Source organism: Alternaria ethzedia (assembly GCF_023757985.1).
Source record: "Alternaria ethzedia strain BMP 0044 chromosome Unknown scaffold_32, whole genome shotgun sequence".
Classification (NCBI taxonomy): domain Eukaryota; kingdom Fungi; phylum Ascomycota; class Dothideomycetes; order Pleosporales; family Pleosporaceae; genus Alternaria; species Alternaria ethzedia.
Window position 1 is genome coordinate 168208 of NW_026056225.1, and position 17632 is coordinate 185839.

General features: G+C 55.1%; 7 protein-coding genes across 7 annotated transcripts; 3 read left to right on the top strand and 4 right to left on the bottom strand.

Moving 5' to 3' along the window:
* Positions 1-2439: 2439 nt before the first annotated feature.
* On the top strand, positions 2440-5630 carry J4E87_009140 (uncharacterized protein; the record flags this gene model as incomplete). Its single annotated transcript, XM_049380720.1, is given in 3 exon segments — positions 2440-2448; positions 2464-4394; positions 4451-5630. 3 exon segments carry the CDS (start codon positions 2440-2442, stop codon positions 5628-5630), a joined length of 3120 nt encoding a protein of 1039 aa, XP_049229564.1.
* A 3350-nt stretch (positions 5631-8980) lies between these two features.
* Positions 8981-10105, bottom strand: J4E87_009141 (uncharacterized protein; the record flags this gene model as incomplete). The annotated part of the gene is made up of 3 exons (XM_049380721.1): positions 8981-9157; positions 9250-9615; positions 9686-10105. The coding sequence occupies 3 exons, from the start codon at positions 10103-10105 to the stop codon at positions 8981-8983; spliced, it is 963 nt and encodes a 320-aa protein (XP_049229565.1).
* A 336-nt stretch (positions 10106-10441) lies between these two features.
* J4E87_009142 (uncharacterized protein) lies at positions 10442-11563 on the bottom strand (the record flags this gene model as incomplete). Its single annotated transcript, XM_049380722.1, has 2 exons — positions 10442-11325; positions 11374-11563. The coding sequence occupies 2 exons, from the start codon at positions 11561-11563 to the stop codon at positions 10442-10444; spliced, it is 1074 nt and encodes a 357-aa protein (XP_049229566.1).
* Positions 11564-12224: 661 nt separating this feature from the next.
* J4E87_009143 (uncharacterized protein) lies at positions 12225-13861 on the bottom strand (the record flags this gene model as incomplete). Its single annotated transcript, XM_049380723.1, has 3 exons — positions 12225-13450; positions 13500-13602; positions 13679-13861. 3 exons carry the CDS (start codon positions 13859-13861, stop codon positions 12225-12227), a joined length of 1512 nt encoding a protein of 503 aa, XP_049229567.1.
* A 411-nt stretch (positions 13862-14272) lies between these two features.
* On the top strand, positions 14273-15280 carry NUC1 (nuclease; the record flags this gene model as incomplete). The annotated part of the gene is made up of 1 exon (XM_049380724.1): positions 14273-15280. One exon carries the CDS (start codon positions 14273-14275, stop codon positions 15278-15280), a length of 1008 nt encoding a protein of 335 aa, XP_049229568.1.
* Positions 15281-15381: 101 nt separating this feature from the next.
* TIM13 (protein translocase subunit) lies at positions 15382-15740 on the bottom strand (the record flags this gene model as incomplete). The annotated part of the gene is made up of 2 exons (XM_049380725.1): positions 15382-15567; positions 15633-15740. The coding sequence occupies 2 exons, from the start codon at positions 15738-15740 to the stop codon at positions 15382-15384; spliced, it is 294 nt and encodes a 97-aa protein (XP_049229569.1).
* Positions 15741-16067: 327 nt separating this feature from the next.
* J4E87_009146 (uncharacterized protein) lies at positions 16068-17190 on the top strand (the record flags this gene model as incomplete). The annotated part of the gene is made up of 4 exons (XM_049380726.1): positions 16068-16202; positions 16256-16408; positions 16458-16718; positions 16768-17190. The coding sequence occupies 4 exons, from the start codon at positions 16068-16070 to the stop codon at positions 17188-17190; spliced, it is 972 nt and encodes a 323-aa protein (XP_049229570.1).
* Positions 17191-17632: the final 442 nt, after the last annotated feature.

Sequence of the window (17632 nt, forward strand, 5' to 3'; positions counted from 1 at the left end):
GAGGTCAAGTCTTCAATGCATTGAAGGCAGTTACCAGCAAATCAATGTTGAGCTTGCCATTGCGCAGAAAATATTGGGCATGCGTACATGAACAGCTCCGAAAGGGGGCTTAACGATATGACAGCTCAATGACAGCTCACTGGTCAGGCAACCAGCGTTCGACAAAGGTCGTAAAGGCAGATAGTCGAATGGTTCGCGGCATGAGGCGTCTGTCACGGTGGTCACAGCTGTTATTCGCATCCACCGCGCACACTGACAGCCATTGTCAAACGTGACTGCAAGATGATCCGTTGATGCAGCGAATCTTCAGGGCATATGTGGAGCTGGTTCAAAAGATTGTTATGGATTTCATTTACGTCGTCAGTACTTACGTACGCGTGTACGCACGGCGCTCCGTAGAAGCGAGATCGAGTATGTGCCGGCTAAAAAGGCAGGGCGATGCAGACTTTGCAACTGGTAAGGGCGGAGAAAATTCGAGTGACGAAAAATTCTTGTGCATAGCCTGTACAGAGCCTGCAGTTAGAGCACACGTATTGGCAATCTACCGCGGAAGTTGGCGTGGCCAATCCGGTAACGAATGTGCGTATTGTTCTGTGCAAGAGGATGAAAGAAAGGGTCGTTTGTGAAACCCTGGTACGAAAACATTTTGGTGCAGAGCTGTGCATGGGGGTAGTTTGCCTTGCCGTAGATCCGAGGGTTTGATGTGTGTGATGGACGTTGCTGGTTGAACAGTTGGGAGATGCCGCATCTTGGAAACTCATGATGACGTTCTAGCATCCACGTGCGTGCCATGTGCTGATTACGCAAAGACCCGCCTGGGGCCGGAAGATCCAGGGACCGCTATGCCTACAGCGTCGTGCGTCCGACGCGAATTTGTACAAGCTGCTCCGGAATATACACCAAGTTGACTACGGCTCAACTGTGACTGACGGTCGTGCAGGGTTCGGGTGGCAGGAGCAAGTTGCAAATCTGTCCGCAACGACGGTGCAAGTTGGTCGCCAAGAGAAGCTCCAGATACACGCCTGCGAACATAGTGTGACGCTCGCTTGCGTGACTGAAGACGACTAACCGCGCATTACACGCGGAGAAGGGTTGTTCCTGTAAGGTTCCCCTTGTGCGAGTCGCTCCTGGCAGGATTCACAGGAGCTTTCTAGAAGTGGTGTGTTTCCGAGAGATCCCAGCTGCAGGCAAACCTTGACGGAAGAGACTGACTCGGTACTGAATCCGTGACGCTGGATAGTGGACGATGGGTTTAGGAGGCAAGCAGAGCTTCTAGCGTGTCCCCTATTTAGGAGATACAGGACAGACAAGTAGGTATAGCGGACGAGGTGGAAGGCCGTCAGATTAGGGAAGAGAAGCGTCGTTTGTCATGTGTGTTCCCCCTGACGTATTGAGGCTGCATGTCTCCTAATTCGATTCAGCTCGCCAGCGCTCAAGCAGGTATGTGGGCTGTCTCCCTACTCGGCTCGACATGGTCACGGACCGCAAGGTTGGGGATTTGCGATGCGAACGGTCTCTGGCCCGCCATCATGGGCCAACTCACGGACTGAATCGCGTGTAAAGTAAGGGCGAATGATTGACGGGGTGGCGCATGGCTGTCGCTCCCAAGGCTCCCTATTCACGCAAGCCCTGTCCGGTTGGTCGTGGCAGGGGCCCATGTGCCTCCGACGCCCCCCGTGCAGGGATGGCGCGACGTACGTGCAGCGTGCAGCGTGCAGCCATGCATCGGTGCTGCTTAGTCTTGGCTGCAAACGGGATGCTGCAGTCGTCGGGGCTGGTAGTGGAGGCCAGGTGTGATGGAAGCCAGACGGCGTGCTGCGCGATGGTGGGTGATGACCAAGGGCGGCGACGCTGCAGCTGTTTGAATTACGAAAGCTGACGGGCCGGCGCATCGCATTCTCCCCTTGTGCACAGTGCCTCGCAGACAGGCCCGTGTTGGACGGCTCGAATCGCGTCGGGCACAATACCCCGGCTAACGCAGCTTGCCGGTACCTGGTGGCTCTAACCTAAAGGTCCACCCAGCCCGCGGGCTCTTCAACGCTGCTCCGTGTGCTCTCTGGATGCTGAAACGTGCTTGAGGCGATCCCAAAGTGAGGCCCGCCCCAGCCCCGGCCCTTCCATGTCGAACGGTTTTGAACTTTGTTTGTCTGGACGCCGTCGTCCTCACCCACCCCACAGCACACCCAAGGAGGCTTTGGATACGAATCTCTACCTGTTCCGGCAGCTGGGCGACAGATACGACACACAGGACAAGAGAGGCAAGAAGAGAGTCGAGTTGGTCGATTGAGACGTGTCGTGGAGCTCCGGGCGCTCATGTCTTTCCTAGGCCTCCGTCCGCACTCGCGCAGCAGTCACACGACGAAAGGCTTGACGTCGCACACACAACGATCGGACGCGACTCTGGTCAGCTCGCAACCGCCGCCTCGCTCGGGCAGAGGCATGGCCGGGGTCATGGACATGGAGCGGACGCGGACACGACGGGAACGAACCTTTATCGGCAGCGAGTGCTGCGTGTGTGAGGAGAACCTCGAGTACACGCTGCGGGGCGAGCGGATACTGCAGCTCTCGTGCGGCCATGTGTCGCACGAGGCGTGCTTCTACGAGTACATCCGCGAGTTCGAGTCGCAGCACTGCCCGACGTGCGATGCGACGCTGGGGCTCGACAGCAGCAGAGGGGGCAACGTGCTCGACCTTGGTAGGCAGCCCTCGCAGACGGCGGCGGGCAGGCAGGCTGATGTGCGCGCAGAGAAACTGTCGACGATTGTGCGTTCGGTGCAGCACGAGGCGTCGCCGCCACACGCCGAGAGCCAGCGCAGCGCAGCCAACACGCCCACGCCGTGGGACAGCCAGGCTGAGCGGCCGCACGACGAGCACCAGCAGCACCAGCACCAGCACCAGCAGCAGCACGGGCGGTCGCGCACCGGAAGCAACGCGTCGGCGCGATACCCGCCCACGACACACACACGGCAGCGGGACAGCAGCCACAGTCGCGACCGCGGCTCCGAGCGGGGCGCGTCGCTGTCGCTGTCACAGGCGCAGTCGCGGGCCCACGGGCGCAGCGACTCGGGCGCGACGGGGCTCGCGTCGTCGAGCGAGTATGCCGCGACGCACGATGGGCGGCGGCACGACTACGACGTGCAGTCCATGGAGACGAGCCTCAGCAGCCCGCGCGGCGGCGTGCGGAGCCCCATCCCTGCGCCCACCGTCACCGTCCGCAGCGAGTTCCCCACGCTGAGCCGGTCGCGGCAGCAGCAAAGCCTGACGTGCCTCGTCACCGTCGAGGTGGTCGAGGGCAAGTGGCGGCCCAGCCCCGACGACCTGCCGCGAGCGCCGCCGCCGCTGCCGCCGCTCGCCAGCGTGGCCGAGAGCGATTACGAGCGCTCCAAGTCGCCCGCGCCGCCGTACGAGCCGGCGGCGCTGCTCGACGACATGACCGAAGACCTGCACGCCCGCGTCGACAACTGGCACGGCCTCGACTTCTCGCGCTTCGGCAAGCTGCGCCTCCATGGCCACATCCGCGTCGGCAAGGACCGCCAGTCGTGGCAGGAGCTCGAGTGCTACCTCTTCTCCGAGATGCTCATCTGCGTCAAGGAGAAGAAGACGCCGCCCCTCACCAAGACAAAGTGCACCCTCAAGGGCTCCATCCTCATCAAGAAGCACCTCAACCACGTCGAGCACGCGCCCGACAGCCTCGTCCTGACCCTCAGCCTCTCCGTCGCCGAGCTGCCCGCCTTCCACCTGCAGTTCCACGACCGCAGCCAGCTCGACCTCTGGCGCCGCGCCCTCATGGACATCCGCCTCGACTTCCCCACCGCCGCCCGCCTGCCCGACTACGACCACGACAACTCGGGCCCCGACGACGACGACTACCGCCGCCCCAAGCGCCTCTCCTCCATCAACTCGTCCTACGGCGCCGCCAGGTCCACCATGACCGCCCCGACCGAGTACAGCGCCCCGCGCGCCGCCGTGCCCGAGCCGCGCCCCCCGCCCTCGATCCACGTGCCCGTCGACATTGTCGTCGTCATCCCCGTATCCTCCTCCATGCAGGGCTTGAAGATCAACCTGCTCCGCGACACCCTGCGCTTCCTGGTCCACAACCTGGGCGAGCGCGACCGCATGGGCCTCGTCACCTTCGGCTCCAGCGGCGGTGGTGTCCCCATCGTCGGCATGACGAGCAAGGCGTGGAGAGACTGGCCCAAGGTGCTCGATTCCATCCGCCCCGTCGGCCAGAAGAGCCTGCGCGCAGATGTCGTCGACGGTGCCAATGTCGCCATGGATCTGCTCATGCAGCGCAAGTCCAGCAACCCCCTCTCCAGCATCCTGCTCATCAGCGATTCCTCCACCTCCGATGCTGAAAGCGTCGACTTTGTCATCTCCCGCGCCGAGGCTGCCAAGTCCGTAGCCCCTTCCTCCCACAAATCCGCGCAACTACTGCTAACACGTAATCCAGGGTCTCCATCCACTCCTTCGGTCTAGGACTGACACACAAGCCCGATACCATGATTGAACTTTCTACCCGCACCAAGGCTTCGTACACGTACGTCAAAGACTGGATGATGCTGCGTGAGTGTGCAGCTGGCTGTCTCGGCTCCCTCCAGACTACCTCGCATCAAAACGTCAAACTCAAGCTACGACTACCCGAAGGCTCTCCTGCCAAGTTTGTCAAGATCAGCGGCGCCCTACAGATTACAAAACGAGCTACCGGACGAGACGCCGAAGCCGCGTTGGGTGACCTGCGTTTTGGCGACAAGCGAGACATTTTGGTCCAACTAGCCATTGCACCAGACACCGGCTCACCAGAACAGCTTCCTCAGGACCCTTGGGAGTCGATTGTGTCTGGCCTTGAGGCTCTCGGTGGACCGCTCGACCAGGACGACTCACGCACACTCAGCGTTGAAGAAGTGCCGCTGATCCAGGCAGACCTGACGTACGGTGACATCCTACGCGAAGGGTCTTTGTCACATTTACCACGCCCGTCGTTACTCGCCATCACTCTGCTACCGTCAGGGCCAAAGAAGAGCCCGACTGGAAGACCACCAACACCTCCCATCCCACCTCATCCTCACGTCGTGCAGCGACGCATGGAATTGCTCACCTCAGACATGCTGACACGCGCATTGACGCTTGTTTCGCGTGGGCAACACGACCGCGCACACCACCTTCTCAAGGAAACGCGCAGTATTCTAAAAGGACTCGGAAAAGGAGGTCTGCCACCACTTCCACCTCCAGGTCACCGACGCAACGAACCATCCAGTGCAGCAGGCAGCACTGGATCCGCATCACCGACATTGCACAGTACCAGTGGCGACTTGCGTGCGCGAACGCCCTCGCCTCATGCGGATAGCCCCTTTACTCCTGCAGCAGGCATTGATGTCAGAACCATGTATGCGCTTGACGCAGAACTCGAGTCCAGTCTCGAGTGGATCAACCACCCTGCTGTCTTCGGTAGGGATTCGCGAAAGGCCGTGTTGCAGGCAATCGGTGTCATCTCATCCCAGCGCGCGTACACCTTCCGCTCGCCCTCGGAATCTCTCTGGGCAGAGCGCATTGCTGGTGTCAAGCGCCTATCCGAACGCGCACGCGACTGGCGCGAAACCGGCGACCAAGAAGCCTTGATGGAGGAGAATTAATTGCGCGCAACGACTCTTCGATCTCTTCGCATTTGCTTGCATATACCCTGTATCATAGCGCATCACTCTTTGGTATCATGTTTCCTTGCTTCCATTCACGGCCATATCTTTCTTTTTGGCGATTTCACTGTTAGAGCTGTCATCGGGCTCATCCCACTTGAGACGTCTTGTTTCTCTTTGTTTCTCTTATTGGGTTTACGATACCAACACGGGTCTATATCTCCTTGCATTGGGTGGACCTCCTGGATTTGCAAAAGTAGGACTTGGGCGTCGCTCTCACCACATCTATGCTTTAGAGAGCACCACAGCCCCTTGGCGATTGATTGGCTACACATATGCACTTAGACGCACGAATATCACATCCGTACCATACTCCGTACCGTACTGCATCTGCTACGCTACTTGGGTAAACCGCAACGTTCACGTATGCTCAATAGCTATACCGGGTACAAGCACCCGCAGCTTGTGCTAACCCCTGAAATTGCATCACCCGTGTGTCTTTTAACACGCTGATTGCTGTAAGGGTCAGTCTACACTTGGTCAAGGCAGTCTTGGAACTCCACTGCGGTGAGTTCCGATGGTGGACGCCATGGCTACGAACAAAAGCCGGCAGAGCTACTTCTTCGGTGCGTTCGGGTGCATTACCCCTCACCTTAATCCAGTACCGTTATATATCTATAAGTTTGCAACTATACATCCATACAAGCATTGTTCATCTCGGCATGCAAGGATTCCTACCGCGACTTTGTGCACAAAGATATGCAGCGGACAAGAGCGTTCTTGACCGCATAAATGCGACATTGTTGCTGTGTGCGCTCAGGTCTCTGTCTCAGACTGCCAACGACCACCTGAAACTCCCAGCCGACAGCTCGCTTGGGCGCCAAATGCAATTGGTTTTGTCTTACTGGAACGAGAACGGTGCAGCTACACAAGTCAAAGGTGAAATCGAGGCCTGCATATTGATGCATGGGCTCAGGCAGTCAGTTCATCGTTCGCAATCGGCGAATCCTGCCTGCTGCGGTAACAAATCTTCGCGCTGTACGGTCATGCACGCTGATTTGCGAGCCAAACGATAGAGCACAGGCACCCAGAGCAGTGGGTTGTACCTGAAGTGTACCGGCTTCCGTCTTCTTACGCGCCTATCGTATCTGCCATCCGTTGTGAAGGCCTGTTGACGTCAAGCCCTGGAACAAGCCAAGTGCCAACTACTCACCCCACTGTCTAGATGTCCCACTCCTTCTTCTCTTTTCTTCAACAATAACCCGTCACATGCTCCCCAAACGGCACATGCTGAGGTAAACGGCGATGCAGTACTGCCGAAATGACCAGGATGCGAAACGTGTCCTTCCCGTCGCCCCTACTGGCAAATGTCGGCTGTGTCCAAGACGACTTTGTCAGACCTGGGAACATCAACGGATTCCTCTGTGGCTGTAGTACACCATGCAATATATCAAGTCTTATTCTGGTGCAGCATCTACAAACGCCTACTCATGCTGCGATTCAAGGGCCACGGCAAGACGCAGGAACCGGTCTTAATTGAGAGGGGCGCGGCGTGGACGAATGCCGCGGAAACATACCGGCTACATCCTGCATGTCGCTGCAGATACAGATGCGGCTGCAGGTGCATCTGTCCCGCTGTAAGAACTTGCTGGCTACATCGAGTATCCCCGGTGTCCATCAGGTTAAGACGCCCAAAAAGCAAACAACATCAGTACCTAGTCCATGGATATAGATCGCGTTCCGACAAGCCAATGAACTCTCATCCCAGTTGACAAGATATGCTAATGTCAAACAGTAATCACTTCCAGGTCGTCTCTCAACCCACGTTTGATCGCTCGTCGCATTGCACAAGGGGCAGCACAGTCTCGATGTCGCTGCGATTGTACCCATTGGCGGCTCGTCAAACTTTCCCCACTTGCTGGGAAATGCCCAACTTTTGCAAGCCCTTCGCATCTTGACGCACGTGCGAGACCCTAAGGTGGTGTTGGGTGGACCGATGGCATTTCCTTTGCGAGGCGAGCGGGCGGGACTTCGGTTCGATCATTCTCAGCCACATCTCGTTGACAAGGGTATGTAGATGCATGTTACGAATACGCTTACCAAACGGCTATTCCGGTGTAGTTCTACACTGGAGATCATGCTGACATGGGTCTTTAGGCGAGTCTGAAATCCAAAGCTGCATCGACGGTTGGGCTCTGTATGGCCCATAGCCCGCCATACAGGTAAAATAACGTGCTCTTAATGTGGAAGTGATGTCGCAGGATTGCCGATGCTGATTCTTGTTAGACTGTGACTGTTGGTAGCTGACCACGCAGATCCGACGTGCCGTGATCGTGAAGAGGCGGTGTTCTCGACAATATTGCTTTGCTCCGCACTTTCCTTCTTCATGGCCACACACTGGAGCGCATCACCGCTGCCGATCAGACCTATCGCGCTATTGTGGGACCTATGCAGCGGCCATCGAGATAGATCCATAATTCTCCCGCAAACCCAGCGCTGGAACCATTCCGTCAAAAGCAATACTTTCGGCCCGCAGACCAAGTTTACAACTGTGGCATGAGCGCCGTTTTGCCGGAGGCTAAGTCCAAGTGCCAGGTGTGGAGAGGGGGAAGACTCCGTGGTCCGCGCAAAAGCAAGCAACAGCTGAAGGACTGGGATAAGCGGGGTAATCGCAAGAGCGCATATCAAATTACATCATAGCCAGCAAGAAAAAGCATGGCGTCGTGTGAGTGTGCGTGTGTGCCAGAACTCAACATATCCACCCTTTGTCACACCGATATGCACATTTATACACAAACGGCGAAGATTACTTGCAAAACAAATGTTGACGACTGTGTGCGCATCATACTTTGTATGCAGCTAGAACATGTGGAAAGATGCAAGGTCTCATCTTTGCCTTGTTGGTAAGCCAGACACCCAATGGCGCACGTGCTATTACTTATCCCTACAGTATTTATCTTGCTTAGAGCGGCTATATGGGACCATCAGATCTTTGCGATGAAGCCTACAAGGACCCCTAATCGTTTGTGCTTGTAACATGCACCTGTTCCGATGCTCAACATAAACTGGGTTGGTATTTTTGTGTATTGACCTAATGCCCTCTATACGCAAGCATCAACATCACAAATCAACTACATAGCCTTTCTCTCTGTCGAGACACACTACATCCGTCGGCGTTACGGTAATGGTCGGTGCGGATAGAATGAAAGATGCGCGCAAATAGCTAATGCGTCCGTGTCATGATATCTGTTTGCTACCTAGCTACCCAGTCAAAATACTTCCAAGGTTTGATTCAACAAGGCCTATCCAACATCCAACATGCATAACACAAAGCCCTCGTCCCAAAACCTCTACTTGCTATACTCTTTTACAAAACGAATAACAGACTCGTTAACCTCTTTCGGATTGGATGCGCTCAAGAAGTGCTGGCCGCCTTCGATAACCTCCAATTTGGCATTCGGCGAGTTCGTGAAGAGTTTCATCTCCTCTTTGGCGTTCGCGACCGAATAAACAACATCGCTAGTTCCCTGTGACAACAGTCAGTTGCGAAATCACCCTAGAGAACACATCCGCAATGAGACCAACGTTGCTATGAAAAGAAAAGCATCCATCCACTTACATGCAACCGCAAAACCGGACACAGCACATCGCTCAAGCGCATATGCAATCCGTCCCGATCTCTAAGATTAATTGCACACATCCTGATCCTTCGACGTCCTTCGTCGCCTTGATAATTATTCTTAATCTCATCAATCCAGAAGGCGCGGACGTCTTCGGGACAGTCCTCCTTCCCCAAGCCCACGTCGATGAGGAAGTTGCAGAAATCTGTGCTGGGTACAAAGTCTGGCGTAGGCTCATTGGATTTGGTGCCGAATTCGCCGGTGATGCGGTCAGCGAGGGGGTCAACGGCGTGCCAACAGCCTAGATCGCGAGAACGAGGGGACTCATAGTCTAAGGATGTTCCAAGAGGTACTATGCCAAGGATCTTGGTAGTTCCTCTGTCAATATCTGGTAGAGTGTGTCACAAATCATTAGACATGGCGTGGGTCGCTTACCTTTTCCGGCGCCAAAAGTGCCATTCGTACCGTCACCCATCCTCCCTGGCTCGTCCCTAATACAAAAGCTTTCTTCACACCCAGCTTCTCCATAACCTGCAGATTCATCATCGCAGTATCCCAGTACGTCCAGTTCTCAGTCTTTGCGCGCGTTTGTCCATGACCCAATAGCTCGATCGCTACCAGATTCATCACCGATGTAAGTGTTTCGTTCGTGTATGCATCACGATAGAGCTCCGAAGACGTAGCGAAGGAGTTTATCAAGATGAGGGTGGGTTTGGAGGCGTCCACGGGACCGGAGGTTTGGTAGGCAGCTGTTATGCCGCCGAGGTGGGGGACGTCAATGGTTTTGGTGTTTGGCATTGATGATGCACAGCGAGAAAGTGCACTGTCTTTCGAGTATGGGCGGTTGGTGATCATAGTTGCGAGTCGTGAGGCTGATGTTGTCGTGTGAATTTGCAACGACGTCACATGTCGATCTTGTGGGGAACGTTCGGGCCGAGGGGGTAGGTTATTTCCTTATTTGGGATAACATAGTGATGCGTTTACAAATCATCACAAAATATAGGTATGAAGAGATGCGAGTGTCTTAGGATGTTATCAATTGGTCGGCGGAGCGGCAATTCTGTTGAAACGCAACGTGAGAAACACACATAAAGTGCCGCAAGAGCATATCATCAATGGTAAATCTTTGCAAGAGAATGTACATGTTTGCCTTCAGACGTATAAAGCTATGTTGCTGTGCATATTGCTTGCTTAGTTCTCCAGAACATACCTATACCTCGCTTTTCCTGCCTCCATGTCCACAACCGCGGTGTTAGCATCCTTCATTGGTCTCTTCTGGATCCATGGCTTGATCTTCTTCTCAGCCGCCAACTCCAACATCTCCTTGATCTCCCATGGGGCACCGATGCCAGAGCCTCCAACCTTGAGTCCACCAGAAAGAAGCGTGAAGGCGTTGATGGGAGGAAGCTCTCCGCCGTCCGGTGCTCCAACTTGGATGAAAGTACCATGAGTCTTGAGCAAACTAAGATAGCCATCTAGAGGCATCTTGGCGCTGGAAACGGTGCATATAATGAGATCGAGCGTTTGTGCGTTGTGCTTGGCCCAATCCTTATCTTCGTCAGTGGAAACGTAGAGGTCAGCGCCTAGCTTGAGAACGTCATCGCGCTTCTCAGCCTTGCGGCTTATACCGACGACCTTGTCTGCACCCAGGGCTTTGGCAAAGAGAACACCGAAATGACCTAAGCCCCCTACTCCAACAATTCCGACAGTTTTGCCAGGACCACAGCCATAACGCTTCAACGGAGAGTAGACGGTGATTCCGCCGCAAAGCATCGGCGCAGCATCCGCACTATCCAAGCCGTCAGGGATACTTAGGACGAAGTGTCCGTTTGTGCGGTTGTGTGTAGCGTATCCACCATAGCTTTTGCCCTCGTCGCGTGGGTAGATGGAGCCATAAGTGTTTACTGTCTCGCGGTGGCAATGGTTCTCGATGCCGTTCGAGCAATCGGGACAGTCTGGTTGAAGGCATGAGCGTGCTTGCGCGCCGACACCAACACGGTCGCCCTGCTTGACGTGCTTGACGTTCTTGCCAACCTTGACGGCTTTGCCGATGATCTCGTGACCGACGACGCAGGCTAATAACCATCAGTACGGTGAAGCAGTTGACACAGTCTGTAACATACGATATGGTGTAGGGCCCCAGCCAGATTTCAACATGTGCAAGTCTGATCCACAGATACCGCAGTGAGAGATCTCAATGTCAACATCGTCTTCGGTCCACTTTTTAGGTTCAAATTGACCCCACTCCATCTTTCCCTTGACACTCTCCTCGTCCTTGCCGAGCCATCCTTGGAATTTTGTATCTGTCGCCATTGTGTAGTTCGTATTGTTGTAAGCGTACGTGCTCGATGTTGGTGTTGGTGTTGTAGTTGTAGTTGTAGTGGGTGGGATGTTTGGCCGCACCATCCGTGCACAAACACTTATATATCAGCAACGACCGTTAACTCCGTGGACATTCCGATATGACGTTCACTATGAGCCTGGCCCGTCTAGAAGAGCCTCAAGGCAGCCTATGCAGGCGGACTGCGGAACTGAGCTATTCTGGTTGGTCCCATCGTCACTCTCATGAGCGCCCATTGGCTACCTTCGCCATCATAGACCTTTACGCGTACTTGTACTGCGGGGACAGTACCGGTTTCGTTTACTGATGCTGTGCGTCATCAGTTGAAAAATTATCCACCGCGTAGATAGCGGGAGTGAGGACTTCTCCTATTGGTCGCGTGCCTTGCGCTAATGCGACCGCCGATGGATATCGGGCCACTGCCAAAGATTGTCGGCGGACCGACTGATGCAGACCGATGACAATGCACCGGGGTCTGGTGATATCGGGGTTAAACGCGGAGAATGCAACTCTGAGGGCGGTTGCATCGTGTCACGGAGATGACTGGATGCCGAAGTTGTATGGAGTCTATGGAGTCGTTGCAGTGTGAGGATCACATGGGAATGTGCAACAAGATAATCAGTGTATCATTTGTTACCTCAAACGTTGGAACTTGTCTTCTTCAGCCATTGTCTTGTCGACACGTTCAATCGTTTCGGCGTCATATACTTCCTCTAAGCTTTTTTGGCCTTTTAACACTTCCCTCTCATGCTTTGTTGCCTCTTCTTTCGTCATAAGAACCAAGTCCTTCATCTGGAGATGACTATTCTTCTGACCCGGTGTTCTCTCATCAACAAAACTCAGAGCTGGCTTAGTCCATCGTGTCAATACTAGGCGTGTAGACAACCCACTGATGATACTTCGGCCATGGTATACTTCTTCTACTAGATAGCCCACATCATCTTGTGTTATGGGAATCTTGAGACCCAGTGGGTCCTCGCTGAAGAGTGCACGTGCCAGTCTTTCTTCGGCACCTTGGAGAGCACCTAAAATTCCGTCGTACATCTTGTCGCGTGACTTGGCTGGCAAGTATTCGTGAGGGTAGCCAGAGATGGAAAGGATGACATGATTCGCAACTGCGAGACCGAAGATGGCTGGCATAGTACCCAAAACTGGCAAGATTCGTACCCGGAAATCTGCAAGAACACCAAGCTCTCCCACGTTGCCTTTCGCAAATTCTTCTTCGGAGAGAGGTTGGAGCTCAGCCTTCCCTGGGCCTGGCCTTTCTGTAGAGTAGACAACTGGTATGCCGTCCTTGACACCCTTCAAGCGTAGCTTTCGCCTTGTAGACTTTGACAACGGGTCGTCTGTACTTGTGGAGATGTCGCCAATGAATATTCGTGTAGGATCAGACTTGCATCCTGCACCCATGGAAGATATGACCTTGATGTTATTCATGTAACAGTATGCCAGAAGTGCAACCTTGCTGTCAATGTTGTCGATAGCGTCGATAACAAAATCCGGCTGCTGATGGTTCATGGGTGCTAGCTGAGCTGCAGCAGTATGCTCGGCAAAGAGTTCATTTCGGCATTCGAAATGGGTCCAGGGTGTGATTTGTTCGAGTCGTTTGCGGAGGCAGTGAACCTTGGGCGTTCCGACATCTGCTAGTGTAGCAACTGCATGCCGATTGAGCGAAGACAGCGTGACCTGGTCAAAGTCGATAAGCCTAAGTTTGGAGCATCCTGAGCGAGCGAGGGCGGCCGTAGCATGTGATCCGACGCCTCCGCATCCGACTACAATTACGAAGGCATTCCTTAGCTTGGCGATTCCAGGATCTGTGAGAAAGACTCTATTTCTTGCGAGTTGTTCAAGGATGAGATCTGGTGCACTAGTCAGAGTTGAACTGGCATTTCATGAAAGAATCAATACCGTCGTCGTAGTCACCTTTCCTTGCCCTTGCGGCTAATGCCATACTCCGCTCATCTTCCTTGCTTGGGGCGAAGACGTTGGAAGCAGCACCATATTCGGTCAGCTGGGTGATGTTAGCGAGTATTTAGGTGTCAGCTCGATGATCGAGTATGCAGCCGATTCGATATTCGGGTACTCACTCTGGACGCGCGATGTTCGTCACTGACGTCTGGAATCGATGCCTTCAGATCAGCTACCCTTGTCAAGCGCCGAGCTTTCTGAAAACCTAGAATCGCACTGCCCACGACAAAGCCTGACACGGCTGCAGTCGTGATGAGCTGAGCATTGTGAGACTCAGTTGCTCGCGACAGCCAGGAAGGCATTTTAGCGGGTTGACGTCACACTTTATGCGATGATGTCCTCAATGCAGATCCGCATAGCCGTCTATGTACAGTAGAAGAAACAGAAACGAAGAGGGCTGCGCATGTACTGGAAACCCGTAAAACGGCCGGACTTGATGATTTGTATGTGGTGTCGAATATGCATGCAGGTGCGGCTGTCAAGACTAGCGTGCATGCGGTAAGCGCCAAACCCTCGTCGTCAAAAATGCAGATGACCATTAGGGAGCAGGCGCCAGCGAACCAGACGAGCACGGGTAGACGCGTTCTGAGACATCCCTCACGCGCCGTAAAGGACGCCGAAGCCGTGGGAGTCGCTCTCTGGCTCACGAGGGGCATTCCCATCACCTCCGACGACCAACAACCCACGTCTCGGAAGACTGAACAACATTCATCATGTCCAAACTCACCTTGGGTTTGATAGCTGCTGGTGGTGCAGCTGCAGGAGCTGCAGCGACTGCAGCGCTTTACTCTGCAAAGAAGGATGGCCCTCCGTCTGCACCATCCGTCATCACGACTACGACGACAACCATAGCTGGGCCCGGCCGGCCAGCGCCTGTACCCTCGGTCCCTGCCACGCCATCGCCCGCTGTGGCTGTGGCTGCCCGGAGAGCAGTCGTAGACCCCAACGGTCTCTTCCAATATGGGTTCCCGGGCCCAGTCAACGATCTCCGGCCTGCCGCCTCCCTCACATCAAGTTACGACCGACGAACACGAAACCCCGCATGGGTCGCCGAGCACATTACGCCCGAGTCGCTAGCCAACAGCAACGCGGACAGGAAACACAGCGTGTTTGTAGAAGACGTGACGATCCCCGAGATGTTCCGTGCAAAGCTGAAGGACTACTTCCGCTCTGGCTACGATAGGGGGCATCAAGTCCCTGCTGCAGATGCCAAGTGGAGCCAGGAAGCCATGGACGATACTTTTGCGTTGAGCAACATGTGTCCGCAAGTGGGCGATGGCTTCAACCGCGACTACTGGGCGCATTTCGAAGACTTCTGCCGGAGGCTCACACACTCGTACCCCTCGGTCCGCATCGTAACCGGCCCTCTGTATCTCCCCAAGCGCGAGGCCGACGGCAAATGGCGAGTGTCATATGAAGTCATCGGCTCACCACCCAACGTGGCTGTGCCTACACATTTCTACAAGGTCATCTTCGCCGAAGACGGGAAGCTGGGGGGCAAGGTGGCGCTGGGTGCTTTTGTGCTGCCGAATGCCGTCATTCCCAGCCACAAACCGTTGACGGATTTTGAAGTACCGGTCGAGGCGGTGGAGAGGGCTAGTGGACTGGAATTTGCGACTAAGCTCACGCCAGAGAGGAAGAAGAGGTTGTGCCAGGAGGTCAATTGCAGTGTCATTGTAAAGGAGTATGCGCAGAGGCAGAAGACGTTTGCTAAGAAATAGGCTTCCAAGCCATGACGAGATGTTATTCATGGTACAGTGTATAGTACATTGTGGTCCTCCGCGGTGTTGTAATGTCGTGATGGCGCAGTCCAACCAAGCCTTTACAGGTTCTGCACGGCACCGCCCTGGGCACTCTCGCGCTGTATTCTGCCGACGTACTGCTTGCTCACAGTATTCCATGCGCTCATGTACTTTTCCATGCATGCGCTCATGCAGCTTTCTTCGCCTTTGGAGAGGGCGGCACCGGGCTTGGGGATGCAGCGCTCGAAGCAGTGCTCGTTGAGTTTCTGGGAAGGCGTCAGTACGACGTGCACCGCCATGCAGAGACAGTATATGCCCCGGACCGACGGACCTCGACAAGCATGCGCGCATTCTGCATAGCCGCTTCCTGCTGGACCTGGCGCATGACGGCCGTCTTTGGGTCGCTCGGGTAAGAGGACATGCCGCCCAGGGAGTCCATGGTCTCGGGTGGGTGTGCGTCTGGGGGTGAAGGGGCGTGGGTCGTGGGGCGTGGTGCTGCGAAAAGGTGCGTCGTGCGTGCTTGTCGACGTCAAGAGCGCCTCTCTCGCTAGCGTAGTCGCTGCAACCCGAGACGGTGGACCCCTGCAATGCACGCCGAGGTGATAGAGTGGCCTTTCCATGTCGACGATTCACTCTGCCAACTCCAGCACGCCACGCCCCGTCCCAGTCGCCCGACCCGTGCCTCTCTTATTGTTTCCCCCAACCACTACAACGCAGTCTTGGTGCCACTCTTTCTTCCGCGCCAGTACTCTCTTGGTGCGCGACCATGTTGGCAGCAAGACCATGGACGAGCCTGTGCTTGCTTGCAGGCAGCTGGACGGGTGCTTGGGCGCGGTCCGGGGGATTGAGCGAGGACCCTGATATCAAGGCCATCTCGCTGCGAACACACAGTCTCGAGCCCGTAAGTCGCATGTCCTCTGCGCCCATGCAAACATGCCCTGACGCCGCACACAGCCGTACCTCGACTCGGACATGCAGAGCCGCTGGTGGGATTTTGGCGGAGACACGATTATTCGGACTGATAAGTACATTCGACTGGCTTCAGACAAGCCCTCGCGCGACGGCTGGCTGTTTTCGCGCGTGCCTCTGACAGCGACCAACTGGGAGGTAGGCTGCACTCTGTCCCACCACATGTCCCAGACGCTTACGCCAGTAGATCACATTCGAGTTCAAGATCCACGGCCAAGGCAACCTCTACGGCGATGGCTTCGCCATGTGGCTCACCAAGCAGCGCGCGCAGCCAGGAAACGTCTTCGGCCACACCGACAAGTTTGAGGGCCTCGGCCTCTTCTTCGACACATACAAGAACAACCGCCCCGGCACCGTGTTTCCCTACATCATGGCCATGAACGGAGATGGAAACACGCCCTACGACAAGGACAACGACGGCAAGGCCAACGAGGTCGCTGGATGCTCTGTACGTGCTGCCTGGCCCATATGGCCCTCTCGATACTAACGCCAACTAGGCCCGTGGCATTCGCAATGCCCAGATCGCCACCAAAGCTCGTCTCACGTATTTCCAAGAACAATTCCTCCGCCTCGAGCTCCAGTACAAGTCAGAGGGCGAATGGACCCAATGCTTCGAGATCCCCAACTTCAAGGTTCCGCCCGTCGCCTACTTGGGTTTCTCCGCCGAAACCGGCGAACTGTCCGACAACCACGACATCGTTTCAGTCAAGTCGCAAAATCTCTACAAAAAGACCCCTGGGTCGGCTTCCTCGTCAGGAAGCTCAGGGGGCAAGACTGCCTCGTCTATGACGCGCGAAAAGAGCAGCAGCGGTGGAAGCTGGACTTGGTTCCTCGTCAAGTTTGTGCTATTTGGCCTAGCCCTGACCGGTGCCTATGTCGGCTTTACCGTTTACAGGACCAAGCAAAGAGACCGTTTTTAGGGGAACAGCTCCTACCTCAAGTTCAAGGGCAACAAAAAGCTTGCTTGGCTGGGCCCACCAATGCTCCAGTTTGATGGGTGTGTCGAAGTCGGCGATGAGAATGACTGGATGGCACTGTACAGGGTTGGATGATGGAGTCGAGCTGTGCAAAAAATGGCCTGGAGAGGCCACGCGCATTGTTTTCTATCTCACCTAGCGCTCTTACTTCTCTTTCCTAGCATGTATCAATCGTAACACCTTAGCGTGACATGCCCAAGGTGGAAGCCATGTCTCCGCATATAATAACACGCCTCTGTACAGAATTTCACAAAGGCTGCCGATGAAAGCAAGCGGAGTGGGTTGAGGGTTGCTCTAGCATCCGTTTTAGGTGACCTGGCTACATGGAGTAATGGAAGCGGCCACGATGTCGAATGCTTTATTCATAGTCAAGCAACACATAAGA